The sequence below is a fragment of the Mirounga leonina genome, unplaced genomic scaffold, assembly GCF_011800145.1.
Source record: "Mirounga leonina isolate KUSES-001 unplaced genomic scaffold, KU_Mleo_1.0 Mir_175, whole genome shotgun sequence".
Taxonomy (NCBI): domain Eukaryota; kingdom Metazoa; phylum Chordata; class Mammalia; order Carnivora; family Phocidae; genus Mirounga; species Mirounga leonina.
In genome coordinates, this window is record NW_023270453.1 from 22,815,096 (window position 1) to 22,829,096 (window position 14,001).

General features: G+C 63.9%; 1 protein-coding gene across 4 annotated transcripts; it reads left to right on the forward strand.

Annotated features, from left to right (window-relative positions):
• The first annotated feature begins 2,039 nt into the window (after nt 1-2,039).
• Nucleotides 2,040-13,316, forward strand: SLC9A3R2 (SLC9A3 regulator 2). Of its 4 annotated transcripts, none has more exons than XM_035021959.1 (7): nt 2,040-2,331; nt 4,734-4,934; nt 10,306-10,485; nt 11,120-11,273; nt 11,351-11,394; nt 11,940-12,002; nt 12,237-13,316. In XM_035021959.1, exons 1-7 carry the CDS (start codon nt 2,119-2,121, stop codon nt 12,393-12,395), a joined length of 1,014 nt encoding a protein of 337 aa, XP_034877850.1. In that variant the 5' UTR covers nt 2,040-2,118; the 3' UTR covers nt 12,396-13,316. The 4 variants fall into 4 exon arrangements, with proteins under 4 accessions (XP_034877850.1, XP_034877849.1, XP_034877851.1 ...); XM_035021958.1 differs by having other exon boundaries at nt 2,099-2,331; nt 11,940-12,005; XM_035021960.1 differs by lacking the exons at nt 2,040-2,331; nt 4,734-4,934 and adding an exon at nt 6,079-7,862 and having other exon boundaries at nt 11,940-12,005.
• Nucleotides 13,317-14,001: the final 685 nt, after the last annotated feature.

The window sequence follows — 14,001 nt, forward strand, 5'->3', positions numbered from 1 at the left end:
GCCTTTGTTACTGTTACCTTCCTGGTACTTCAGCTCCTTTTTTGCTTTGGAGCCTCCTTTGTTAGGCTGTGATGCAGTGTTCTGGCCCCTGGCTGTGACCACATGCCCATACCCCTCCCTCCAGTGGTGTTCTGTTCCCCTCCGTCTTCACTGACTGAGGCTGATCCTGGGAGTGTCTGTCCTATGGAGGGGGGAGGAGACCTCCAAGCCTCCCGACCCAGACCCGGAGGACCAGGGGCTCCTACCTTCTCTACCCCCAGCCTGGGGGTCTCCCATCCAGCTACCTCCCTAGACTCTGGTGTGGCCCCATGCCAGAGCCTGGCAGGTCCTGGCTGGTCCTGGTTGCTATGGGGTGACCCCTAAATCCCATCTGGGGTGGTATATGGTAGACCGCACCCATCCTCACAGCCTCCAGGAGCAGCAGCACCAGGCTGGGTCCAGAGAGTCCATCACAGGCCAGACAGGCAGCCTCTGGACAGGCAAACAGACAGATCGAGGTGGCCAGCTAGGCAGGAACCTATGGCAGCATCAGCCAGGAACTTAGAGGTGGGGGTGGGGAAGCAGCCATGCAGTCTTGGCCTAAGTGGCTTTTAGGGGCAGCAGCCGGGTGTGGAGACCCAAGGGGCTGCGGCCCAGGAGGCTGCCCAGAGGAGAGCCCTGTGCTTGGGCGGGGGCTGGGCACCCAGGCTAAGGGCACTGGAGAGGGGAGAAGGAGCAGCAAGGACAGGGCCTGAGCCGAGCCTGCTTCTGCCCCCATGGGGAACTGTCTGGGCTGGCTATGCCTGACCCCCAGAGACCAGGTATGTGCAGGGGCCTGGGCAGGCTGGGGGGGGGGGCAGGCTGAGGGGGAGCTCAGCTGTCTTCCTGTATCTGAGGCTGAGAAAGAGTTCCATGATAAAGTGTGGACTTGGAATCTCACAGCAGTGCCTAAGAGGACCTGGGGAACCTTGCCTGGGTCTCGTTCCTCTCTAGAACTCAGTTTCTTGATCTGCAAAATGGCCTGAGCACCCTTGGGTTTTTCCAGATAAAGTGTACTCAGAAGCACAACAAAGCATAACCGATTTTCTCTTGTCATTCTTGTCTGGTTGGGGGAAGGGGCACCCATGCTGGGGATGGCTAGATGCTAGGGGAGAAGGATGGAGGGAAGGGTGGCCTGGGGCAGAGGGGGATCACAGGGGTCAGCTCATGGGAACAGCTTCTGTGAGCACGGATCCCAAGCCAGAGGTCAGAGGCCAAAGTCTTGGATACATTTCATCTCTGCCTGAAATGAGCAGGGGCACAAGTGAGGGGCCCTGGCAAAGAGAGAGGTATGTGTGTGCGTGTGTGTGTGTGGGGGGGGGTTGTAATGTTTAATAGACATCCCCAGCACAGATTGGCACAAACGATCTTCTGGGGAGGTCAGGGAGCCCCCGTCACTGCCCTCCAGAATATAGGAGAGGGCTGCTGCCTTGTTACTTCCAAACTCCTCTTTTTGCCTCCTGGACCGTCCTGGGACTCTGTTGGGTCAGGGCAGCTCCCGGTGCAGGAGAGATCCAGATACCGGGACAGCGGGGGAGGAGGTGGGGGGGAAGGGAGGGTGTGTTCCCGAGGATGGTGGACAGAGCTGTGTCCCTTGTTCTTACCCTCTGCCCCTGTGTGGGATTCCTCGGCCTGAGGACCCTTTCTCCACCCCTCTCCTACCTCAAGAGCCCGCCTCGGTGTCACAAATACAGTAGGTGCTCAATAAATGTTCCTGGACTAGGAAGCAAAGATGCTGGCGCCAGGGAGGCTGCCCAGAGTCGGGGCGAGACAGAGGTGGTCCCTAGGCCCTGCGGCCTCCCCCCCACCCCCCGGAATTGGCGGGGTGCCGAGACCGGGCCACAGCCAGGACCGGCCGGGACTCGGGGCGGGGGCGGCCCCACGGAGGAGGCGGGGAAGGGGCGGGCGCGGGGGCGGTGCCATAGCCCGAGCCCGAGCCCGAGCCCGAGGCGACGGGAGCCGAGCGGGAGCAGCCGAGGGCGCCGCCGGGTCCCCAGCGCCGCCGCTGCCGCCTGCGCGCCGCCCCCCGCGTCCCTGCCTGCCCGCGGCAGGCGTGAGCGCCGTGGCCGGCCGGCGGCCGGCCGGTGGGCAGCCGCCGCCATGGCCGCCCCGGAGCCGCTGCGGCCGCGCCTGTGCCGCCTGGTGCGCGGCGAGCAGGGCTACGGCTTCCACCTGCACGGCGAGAAGGGCCGCCGCGGGCAGTTCATCCGGCGCGTGGAGCCCGGCTCCCCCGCCGAGGCGGCCGCGCTGCGCGCCGGGGACCGGCTGGTCGAGGTCAACGGCGTCAACGTGGAGGGCGAGACGCACCACCAGGTGGGTACCCGCGCCCCGCCCGCGGCCCCGCTGGGCCCCCTCCCCGGGGAGCGCGGCCCCGCCCCGCGCTCGCGCGACCGCCGCTCCGGGCGCTCGGTGCGCCCAGGCCTCAGCGCCCTGCCCCGGGGGCCGGAGGGGGGTCGCGCGAGGGCCTGCGTGGGCTCCCGCTCCGAGGTTGCGGACGTGGCCACGGAGGCAGCGGCCGCCGGCCTCCTTCCTCGCCTCTCCCCCTCAGGAAGCTGGCGCCTGCACCGCGGAGGGGCATCCTGGCAGGGAGGGGCCCGCACTGCGGCTCCTCGCCCTCGGCCCCAGCACTTCAGTCCTGTTCGGGCCTCGTGTGCAAGGAGTGCAGGCGTCAGTCACCTTGGGGGCCCTCCATGCTTTGCGGGCCCGGAGTGCTTGTCTATGAGTGTAAACACGTGCTTGTGTACACAGCTGGGTATGTGTGTGTACACGTCCCTCTGGGGGTCACGCCCGTGTGCCCACATCGGTTCTGGGGGTACCTGAGGGGTGTCCCAGTGAGGGCACACCTGTATGTGCCTGTGTCAGTGTGTGTGTGTGCGCATGTGCACGTGCTGCCCTGTGCGTGTGAATATACAGGTCTGCACCTCTAGGTGTGTGTGTCCAGGCCTGTGGGTCGGCCTGCCTGGCTACGAGTGGTCATCAGTGTGTGTTGGCAGGTCAATGTACTAATAATGTGTGTCTTGGCTGATGGTGTCTGGGTCCCTCAGAGTCGCTGCTGGTGGCAGCATATGCCACTCCTTGGAGGCTGCCCGGCCCTGCAGGGGCTGCTGCCGCAGCCCCCTGCCCCCTGCCCCCTGCCGCTGGACATGAGGGCCAGAAGCAGGGCAGGGTCTGTTCTCGGCAGGTTCTGCTCCCTGGGGACTCTCTATCTTCCACTGCCCAGGGACTCAGCTGGCTGGAGTCCAGCCTCCCTCCACCCCTTCTGCTCAGGCTTCTCTGTGTCCTCCCCAGCACCCGTGAGTCTGTGACCTGTCTTCGTGGCCAGCCCTGGGGCCTAGAGATTAGTATTTTTGTTCCTGGCTGGGCCAGCAGCTGAACTCCAGCTTCTACCCCTGAGGCCCCTGTCTGTCCGTCTGTCTGCCTACCTTCTGTGTTCCACCCAGCGTGTCCCTGGATAAAGCTGTTTGCTGAAGGAGGGTGGGGTGCGGGCCAGAGGTCTGGGCTTGACAGACCACAGGGAGGGGTGCCAGAGTGCCAGCTGGCTTTGGTTTAACAGTCACTGCCACCCTTGCCCCAAGAGCACCTGCTTCTCCCAGGGCCCCAGGTGCTGGTCTCGAAGTTTACACACAGGACCATGCTGGCCCAGGAGGGAGGAGGTGCTCTTACAGCTCCTTGTTTGACACATGAGGAAACTGATGCTTGAGGATATTGGGTGTCTAGTCTGGGTCCCACAGTCAGGAAGCGGCAGGGTGCTGGGGTCCCCCTGTGGCTCTCACCAAGAGAGAGGAGAGGGCAGAGGAGGGCCAGGGGGAAGATGGGCCTGGTTCACACCCTCCTGTCCGTTGACAGCTTCTGCCAAGCAGCTGTTGGGGGCCCTCTCTGCCCTCCCCCAAACTTGGGGTGGGGGTCTTGTCCTTCCTACCCCAATGCCCAGGGGGCACTGACTGCTCCTTCTCCCTGCAGGACACACCCTGACATGCACACTCCATGGTCCCCCACACGCTCTAGACACTTCACAGACACCTGCATAGACACACATGGCCCTCATGTCGCACTTGGTCCCACAGGTGGCCTCTGCCTGCCGGGTCTGAACCCTGCTTCCCAGGTTGTGTGTGGGTGCCCCAGCGGGTGCGTTGCCACAGGAACCAGGCCTTCCTGTCTCTGCAGGTCCAGCAGGGACAGGTGGTCATGGTCTGGAAGCAAATGGAAGGCTCAGAGGCAGGGGTTTAGACATCCATGCTCCACTGCTGAGAACAGCAATGACCACAGACCCTCAGACAGGGACCTAGGGAGACCCCTCGCTCCCTCACCCGCAGACTGAGAGACAGACCCTGAAACAGCTGGATGCACACCTGCACACATCCGTGCGCACACACCTGCACACATCCGTGCGCACACATCCAAGCTCAGCCGTGCACCACCTTTCAGACCAACTGCCTCACCCAGCTTCCCAGCCCTTCCTGGACGAGACCCGGGGCCAAGGCCAGGCCCTGCAGTGACCCTGTAGCCCTGTGTCAGGAGTCCTCCGTAAAGAGGGAGGGAGCTGCTGGTACACTGGGGGTGGGGGGCGGAGCCGGCTGGCCTCTCCGTCCAGCCGCCCACCCCTGGTAGGCCAGCTGCCTGCCCGCGATCCTGGGCCGGCCCCGGGTGGTGTCACTGTCCATGTGCTGCCCAGAGTGCCGACTGCTGACCTGCTCCCCCCAACCTGCCCGGCCCAGGTGGTGCAGAGGATCAAGGCTGTGGAAGGGCAGACTCGGCTGCTGGTGGTGGACAAAGAGACGGACGAGGAGCTCCGACGGCGGCAGCTGACCTGCACTGAGGAGATGGCCCAGCGAGGGCTTCCACCCACCCACGACCCCTGGGAGCCAAAGCCGGACTGGGCACGTGCAGGCAGCCTGGGCTCTGAGGCTGGCCAGAAGGTACGGCAGGCTCTGCACACCGGGGCCACCCCAGCTTGTCCCAGAACCATCGTGTCTGCCTCTGGATGGCGGGCAGTCTCCCCCTCCACTCACCTCCACAAGGCTCTGTCTCCATCTCTTCTGCCTCTTGGGGCCCCTGGTGACTACCCTCTTGGCTACTTGGGGCCACTCTTTCTGCCCTCAGTCTGTGTTCTAAGGCAGGTGGACTCAGGGGAGCGTGGCCCTGGTCCCTGGCCCTCCATCTCCAGCGCTCTTCCCCAGGATGCTCATTAGAGCTCCCTGGCCTAGGAAAGGTCACTCTGACAAGCCCAGCCTAGGGGCTGAGGGAACTGGGAAGGGTCTGCAGGGATGTTCTGTGACGGAGTGTGTCTAGCTCTGTGTTGATGTCAGGTGTCTGCCTGTCTAAGGAGCCTGCTTGTGCTGGGAAGGTCTTGAGAGGTAGGGGCTGGTCCTTCTCTGTGGGCAGTGCATGGTTGGGGACAGCCGGGGACACTCTGAGCTGGGTCCTCAGCTTGGGGTCTACCGCGATTGGGGTACTTTTCTCTTCCTGTGTCCGCTCCAGGCCAGAAGAGCTGGATAAATATGTGTGTGCGTGTGTGTGTGTGTGTTGCTATTCTACAGACTTCTGGGTGGCAGGACTTGGGCGGGGGTTCCTGCTTGGGGGAGGCCAAGAGGAAGAGCCTGCCCCTGCTTGTTCTACCCCGTTTTTTTAAATTTTATTATTATTTGTTTCTTTATTTGAGAGAGGGAGAGGGGGAGAGAGAGAAAGGGAGAGCAACCGGAGGGGCAGAGGGAGAGAATCCCCAAGCAGATGCCCCACGGAGTGTGGGGCCTGACTCCAGGCTCAACGCAGGGCTCGATCTCACGACCCATGAGATTATGACCCATGAGATCATGACCCTGAGCCAAAACCACCCAGGCGCCCCGATTGTTCTATCATCTCGAAGCCCCATGGTACTGTTTCTCGTGCCCGTTTTGCCTTTTTTTTTTTTTTTTTTAAGATTTTATTTATTTATCTGACAGAGAACGAGAACACAAGCAGGGGCAGAGGGAGAGAGAGAAGCAGAGTCCCTGCTGAGCAGGGAGCCCCAAATGGGGCTCCATCCCGGGACCCCAGGATCATGATCTAAGCCGAAGGCAGACGCTCAAGGGACTGAGCCACCCAGGCGCCTTTTTTCTTTCTTCTCTCTCTTTTTTTTTAAATTTCTTTAAAGGATTCAATCCCAGGGGTTTCCCCAGATCCCACTTTGAGAACCACTGGCCTAATGCCAGTGGAGGTGTGAGATCTGAAGTTTCTGGGTGTGCATGTCTCACGTGTGAGCTGGCCGTGCCTGGGGCTCGGGGGAAGGCGGCATTTCAGGTGGGAAGCCAGCCTGGATGCAGACCTGGGTCTGAACCTTCAGGATGCTTTTTGTTCTCTGGGCTGGAGAGCCTATGGGGGTGGTCAGGGCCCGAGTTGGGGGCATCCGGGTCAGCTGTGGGGTTTCAGGGAGGTCTGGGGACGATGTGCTGGCTGGGCTGGCTCCCAGAGCACCGCTCCTTCGCAGGCGTCTTACCTCCCGGAGGAAGCGCCCCCGCCCCCAGGCGTTTGTCCATTGATTTAGACACAAACGCTGAGTTCACCTTCCTGTGGAAAAATCCGCCCTCGGGGCTTATCTGGAGGGTGGGGTGCTGAGGCACCTTGTCCTTGGGTGGGACCTTCCCTCTCTGCTATTTCAGGCTCTGGGAGCCACAGGAAGCCTTAGGAGGGGGCTTCCTCTGGGCGTATTTTTAGAGGAACAAAGTGGGGCCTGACTGGCAGGGGCTCTGTGGTAGGGGCCAGCCTGGGGACCGGGACTCCAGGATGTCAGGGGAGGCCCAGGGGACAGGGCGACCCCCTCCCTCCCAGCCAGAGACCTGATGTCTAACTGGCTGAGCTCAGAGGGTCCGATGGAAGAGCCAGGCCTCGGCTGACCTCCCCAGGACCGATTGGCGGTCAGGGTGCCTGGGAGGGTGGTTCTTGCCTGCGGCAGGCAGGACAACCGGCTGGGATGGATGTGGTTTGCTCTAGTGCAGGATGTCAGCCCCCGGGGGCCCCGTGGGAAGTAAGGGCCAAGCTGGGACTCAGGGCCCCGCAAGTCACTCCTGTCCTCTCAGCTCCTTTTCCTCCGTCCCGGCTGGGCTGTGGGAGGTGGGGCGGGGAGGACACCGATGGGGCGGCCCCTCCCATTGGGGTGCTGTGGGGTCCTAGTCAGTGGTGACTCAGCCCCAGGCCAGAGCAGGCTGGGCAGGCTGAAGCTGCAGTCCAGCTGATCCTGACAGTGACGAGAGGGACAGCCCCCAAACAGATGGGGCAGCCTGCGGTACCAGGGCCGTGGAGGTGGGGACAGAGCCTGGGCCCCCACTGCCCGTTCTAGAGGCCCTTAGGGTCCGAGCGTGAGCGAGCGAGGGAGTGAGAGTCCTGCAGGGGGTGACCGCCTGGTGTGGGAGCCTCGTACCTACGGGAAGGCTCTGGGAGCCTCAGCAGGACTGTCTTATGCTCCGGCGCCGGGGACCCCTCCCTTGCCTCCCTGTCTCCCCAGCCCCGGGTCCTGGGAGCAGGGCAGGGCCTCCCAGCAGCTTCCTTCCTTCCTTTCTTGGGACTGAAACCTAGCCAGTATGGGGTGCCTAGCTGGGGCCTGAGCAGGGGAGGGGGACCCAGACACCACCCTGCTCCCCAAAGTGACTCAGCCCCCATGTCCCCACCCATCCCTGGGGAGCCGGGGCCGCTGTGGGAGGTGGATAAATGGGGTGGTGGCCTGGGCTGGCCGGAGACTTCAGGCCACTCTGGCTGGACGCTCGGTGCCTGCCACTTCTCTCCTGCCTCCCATGGCCCGCTCTGGGGATGCCACACCACCGGCACCAGCCCCAGGAGCCCCTCCGAAGAGACCATCCTGGGGACTTGTGCAGGTCAGGCTGGGTGGGGGCAGGGTGGGCAACGAGGACCCCAGCAGCCAGCTTAGCCCATGTCCTCCAGGGTCAGGAGAGGGGATTTGGGACACCCTGGTGACCCTGGTGCGAGCAGGCTGCACCCTGAGCAACAATGGGGGCCTTTCTCTTTCAGGGCTGGTGAGTCACCATCTGGGGGGGGCACAGCCCGGCTCCCGGGGTACCCCCATGCCAGCTTCTTTGTCTGGTCACGGGCTGCGCTGTGAGACCAGGGCTTGTCCAGCTCCGGGCTGCCCGGCTGGGAGCCCTTGGGAGCCTGAGGGCCTAGCTGGGAGGTGGCAGGAAGTGCTCAGAGCCAGGGCCCGGAGCGAGGAATGTGAGCAATGCACTGGGCCTGCCTGCGCCCCCTCCTGACCCACTGCTTCTCCGGGCTTCCCCACGCAGCCTGGCCCCCCGCATTGCAGCCTCTCAACCTGAGGGTCTGGTGCTGGGGGTGGGGCTCCTTGGATGCTGGCTGATCCTGGCTGATCGGCAGGAGAGCAATTCAGGCAAGAATTGCAGAGAAGCCTCTTGGCTAGTGTGGTGAGCGGTGGCCGTGCTGGGTTGAGGCAGGGGGATGGCCAGGATGGTCCCAAACCCGGATGTGACTTCTGCCTGGCCTCATGGCCCCGGATACTCTCCCAGTCCTGCTTCCTGTTTGGGGGCCTTGAGAGACCTGCCGGGGAGGTCACTGTGCAGGGCGGGGAGGTCACTGTGCAGGGCGTGAGAAGAGGCTGCAGGGCTCAGCGCCAGGGGGCTGTCCTCTCGAACGCGTGTGTCACCGTGTAGTGTGTTGTGAGCGTATGTTTGCATGTCTGGTCTCTGTGGCCATGTGCCTCTCACATCTGGGCCCGTGTCCACCTGCCAGGCTCTGCTCCTGGCCTGTCAGCCTCGGGGTGTGGGCTCTGGCCACCTGGATCTGAGCGGCACCTCTGCGTGCGGGGGCACTCAAAGCCTGTGCCTCGAGGTGTGTCTGGGAGAGGGGCTGAGTCTGTACAGGGGTACCCTGGAGCACTCGGGGGTCTAACACCCGTCAGTTCAGCTCATGTTGCCCAGCCGAACCCCTGGGGGATCAAGGAGCAGCTGCCCTGTCCCTTGAGTTCCTGGGGTTATGGGGCGAGGTGGTGGCCTGCAGTGGGGATCCCGAGGGCATGTCTGGGTGGGCTTTGGGGGTCCAGAAAGGGGTCCCAGAGGAAGGGTGCAGGCTGGGGAGGAAGAGGGTGTTCTGGACAAGGGGGAGGCCTGGAGCCAGGGCAGGGCACTCGCCCTGTGAGAAAAGATGCGCTTGGGTCCACAGCCAGGCTGACTAGCAGGCCAGAGTACTCACGGTCAGATTTGAGGAATGAGCTCAGAGGCCTGGAGGCTGGGAGTGGTCAGGGGGTGGCCTGAGCTGCAGGGGGCAGGTGCCTGAGGCCTGGAGAGCTTCCCTGGGGGTGAGGGTAGGTGGAGGGTCAGGGAGGGGCCCAGGGAGCACCCCCACCCGGCACTTGCTCACCTGCGCGCGCACTCAAGTCCTGAGCGGCCCCGGAAACCTGAGCTGCTGCCCGCCCAGGCACTCCGGCCACCCGCCATGTTTAATTGAGCACCCACAGCCGCTAGCCACCCACGCTGTGGTCGCGGCCCCAAGCCGTGGCTTGGGGGGCGCGTCCTGGGGACTGGCCCCTGCCCGCACGGCCCCCTGACCCACAGCCCTACTGCAGGATGCCCGAGGTAAAGTGAGGCGAGGCCCTGGGTTGTCGATGCGGGGGGGCGCTTGGGGCATCCTGGGCCTTCTGTGTTCTGGCAGGGAGGGTGGGAGGGCAGGTCCCACCCTTGGCCTTCTCACTCACTTCGGCTCGGCCCCTGCGCCCTGTCCCTGGGCCCTATGGGGGTGGGGGTGGCTCCAGCTTGCTCTGGAATGTAAAAGCAAACACATCACTCTGCCACCAGCCCTATGGAGGCCACAGGGAGAAGGGGAGAAAAAACAAACGTCAGCCTCTCACTCGGAGGGAGGGGGGAGGGGGTTCCCTAGCAGCGCACCCCCCTAGGGATAGCCATCCAGGACACTTGTCTCACCTGGCTGCTCCTAGGTCCCTGGCCTGGGCTCAGCGCTGCCCTTGAGCAGATCCTGTTAATACCCCTGTAAAGCCCCTGGTCCCATTTGAAGTTGTTTTGGGTTTGGAAACTGAGGCTTTGCTCAAGATCCCGCTGCTGAGCTCAGTCACAGGCACCCTACCAGGGTCCCCAGGCATGGGTACAGAGGGTTTGTCCCTGAGACCTGGGGCTGCCGGGCAGGGCGTGATGTTGAGCGTGGGGTTGGGGTTCCTCTGGCCCACATCCACTGCAGCTGCGTTCTGGGGGCCTGAGGCCTGGCGGGCTGGGTCAGCGGCCGTGGTGGGGGATGGGGGGGGAGATCAGCGCTGAGCCTGGTCTCACGTGCCTGCAGGATGTCAGTGGGCCCCCGAGGGAGCTACGCCCTCGGCTGTGCCACCTCCGAAAGGGCCCCCAAGGCTACGGGTTCAACCTGCACAGTGACAAGTCCCGGCCGGGACAGTATATCCGCTCCGTGGACCCAGGCTCACCTGCTGCTCACTCTGGCCTCCGCGCCCAGGACAGACTCATAGAGGTACCTGTCATGGAGGCTTTGGGGTCCTGGGCCCCAAGTGTGTGTCTGGGCCCCTGTCCCCCCCTCACCCCGCATGTGTGTCTGGGCCCCTATCCCCCCCTCACCCCGCATGTGTGTCTGGGCCCGTGTCCCCCCCCCACCCCGAGTGTGTGTCTGGGCCTGTGCCCCCCCACCCCGAGTGTATGTCTGGGCCCATGTACCCCCCCGAGTGTGTATCTGGGCCCGTGTCCTCCCCACCCCCAGTGTTGTCTGGGCCCATGTCCCCCCCAGTGTGTGTCTGGGCCCATGTTCCCCCCCCAGTGTTGTCTGGGCCCATGTCCCCCCCAGTGTTGTCTGGGCCCGTGTCCCCCCACGAGTGTTGTCTGGGCCCGTGTCCTCCCCCCAGTGTTGTCTGGGCCCATGTTCCCCCAACCCCCAGTGTGTGTCTGGGCCTGTGTCGCCCCCAGTGTGTGTCTGGGCAGGGAGGTCCTTGCTGGGAAGAGGAGAGATGCTGGGAACTTGAGCTGGCATTCCTCTTGCTGCCACGGCTGGTGACAACATTGATAAATATTTGATGCCACACCTGGCTGGGTGGCTCAGGGGGCCTGCAGGGGCCTGACTTCCGGCAGTGCTGACCCCATGCTGCTGGTGGCAGGTGAACGGGCAGAATGTCGAGGGGCTGCGCCACGCAGAGGTGGTTGCCAGCATCAGGGCGAGGGAGGATGAGGCCCGGCTGCTGGTGGTGGACCCTGAGACGGACGAGTACTTCAAGCGGCTCCGGGTCACGCCCACTGAGGAGCATTTGGAAGGTGGGTTGCTGCCTGGGGGCCTGGGGATGGGGTGAAGCATGGGGGGCTGGGCAGCCACTGACACCCTGTTCCCACAGGTCCACTGCCATCACCAGTCACCAATGGGACCAGCCCTGCCCAGGTAAGAGGGTGGGAATGGACCGGGTGGGCCATAGGGGCACCTCTAGGGATCCCCAGGCCGCGCCTCAAGATCTCCTTGTGTTGGTGTGACCATGAGACCCAATCTGGCCCGACCACTTCTAGCTCTCATGCTCTCTGTGGGTCCTGTCCTGGGTCAGCCACACCCCAGCCCCAGGCGGCTGTTGGCCTTGCGGGTCCTGCCCAGTGCTGGCTGGCGACCTGGAGTCTCATTCCGTCACTCCTTGGGAAGCTGGCCCTGGCTTCACCCCATGGGATGCTCGTGTGGCTCATTCCTGTTGTGAGCCGGCCAGGGCTGGCTTCCCAGCCCTCCGCAGCACCTGTCCACTCACTGCCGGGTGTCCAGCATCCTGCCCGGGCTGGGCCTGGAGTACAGTAGAGGCTAGGCGCCACCTGCCAAATGGAAGACTAGATGCAGCTCTGATGTGCATGTGGGCACACGTGTGCGTGTGTGTGTGCTCGTCTGCGTGTGCACCCGCGGCTCCCGGGCAGGGTCCCTGAAGCCACACCTTGCCCTTGGTTTCCCAGGTCAACGGTGGCTCAGCGTGCTCGTCTCGAAGTGATCTGCCTGGCTTAGACAAGGACACTGAGGTAGCAAGTGCCTGCCCGTCCCCACTGCTGTGCTCACACATGGGGGGTCAGAGCTTTGGGAGTGGGCCTCTGTGCAGCCTGATCAGTGGGGTCACCACCTCTAGGACACCCTCTAGGGCCCGCTGCCCCAGCCCCACCAGGTGGCCTGTGGTATGAGCTGCCCGGGAGGGGGTCACCCGACGGGGGGCTTGCGTCCGGGACTCACTCTGGCCACCTGCCCCACCCCCCATCCAGGACAGCAGCACCTGGAAGCGGGACCCCTTTCAGGAGAGCGGCCTCCACCTGAGCCCCACGGCGGCCGAAGCCAAGGAGAAGGCGAGAGCCACCCGGATCAATAAGCGGGCACCACAGATGGACTGGAACAGGAAACGCGAGATCTTCAGCAACTTCTGAGCCCCTCCCTGCCTGTTTGCACGGCCCACAGGCCTCGCCCCACAGGCCCAGCCCAGAGTTCCCCAAGCCTCAGTGGACTGGAGGGAGTGCCTCCTCACCCCCAGAAGCCGTGCTGGTCCCACCACCACCCAGGAACCAATGTGCGCCCCAGTGAGCCCCGTCCTGCCCCCCTACCTGCTGGGTGCTGGATAGGGGAGAGGGGGCCCCCCTGAGATAGAAGAGAGGGACAGAGAGAGGCAGTGGTGACCGTGGGCCCGGCCCTTTTGCTGCTCTGCCCGGGCCTGCTGACTTAAAGGAATTTGTGTTTTTGCTTTTCTTCCAAAAACAAAAAAAGAGAGAGAGCTCCAGTTCCACACATGTTTCCACTTAATACCAGAGTCCCGCCCCCGCCCCTGCCCCCGCAGGACGCCTCTCTAAGTAATTGCAATAAAACAAACCTTTCTCTGCAAACCATTTCCTCCCCACCCTTCAGCAGCAGCCATCCCAAGTGGGCGCCCCGGGCACTTCCAGGGACAGAGGAAAACGTAGGGGGGCCAGACTGTGGTTGTGGGGGCTTCAGCGTGACACTGGGGAGGCCAGATGTGGCTGTAGGAGCTGCCCCTCTGCCCCCTCCCTGCTGGGAGCAGGGGTCACCAGGCCAGGCCCCCATGTCCCTACTCAACTGTGGTCTGGGGCATGGGGCCTGGGCTCCAGGGGCCCGAAGATGGAGGCCCTGTGTCCCAGAAGAGGGTGGTCTCCGGACAGGCCTCTTGTCCCTGCGCCACAGCCGCGAGGCATGGGGAGTGTGGCTGTGGGAGAGCTTGCCTGCCCCCAGGAGACCCCCACCCACTCTCCCTTTCCTGCTGGCCCCGGCTGACATTGCTGTCTGCCCCGTAAGCCATAGCGCATGCGCGCCCTCCTAATAAACAGGCCTTCCTCAGACCTGTGGCCGCCTGTCCTTCCTGAGACCTCACTTGGGGGTGGGGGGCTGTGGTCTGGGCAGGAAGGGAGCAGCTAGGGAGCCCCACTCTCAGCTGCTGGAAGCAGAGGCTCATTCCCAAGCCTCTCCCACTCCATCCACCTGGCAGCAAAGCCTGACCCCTCTCCACTTCTGCTCTGTCTCCCCCTCCCCAGCCCCCTGGAGACCCCCAAAACTTGGAGCCCTGCCCCCTCCTTCATTGGCACACCCTTGGGGCCCTTGCTATCTTCTCCCTCCCCCACCCTCCATGCCTTCTGGATCCTTGACGCCCCCGCCACTCCAGCAGGTACACATGGGTCAGGTCTCATGTCCTGTGGCACCCGGCCTGGGCCTACTGGTGTTACTCCAGAGGCCAGGTGGCTCTGTAAACACGGGGTGGGGCCTCCTGGCAGAGAGCTCTCAGGGTGCCAAAGTTCGGGGGATGGGTGTAGATCTGCGTGCCCAGCCAGCTGCCCAGGTTGGAGGAGGCCCGGGTCTCCAGCGGGCTTCCCGCCATCCATCTCTTCTGTCCCAGGCTCCTGCACACCCATCACCCCCCACCCCCGCCCAGTCCACAGCCCAGATTTTCACGTCCCCATCTCATCCTCCCAGGCAGCCCTGTTCAGACACACAGCTCACTCACGTGCTTCCCGGCCTACCCCCACGCCC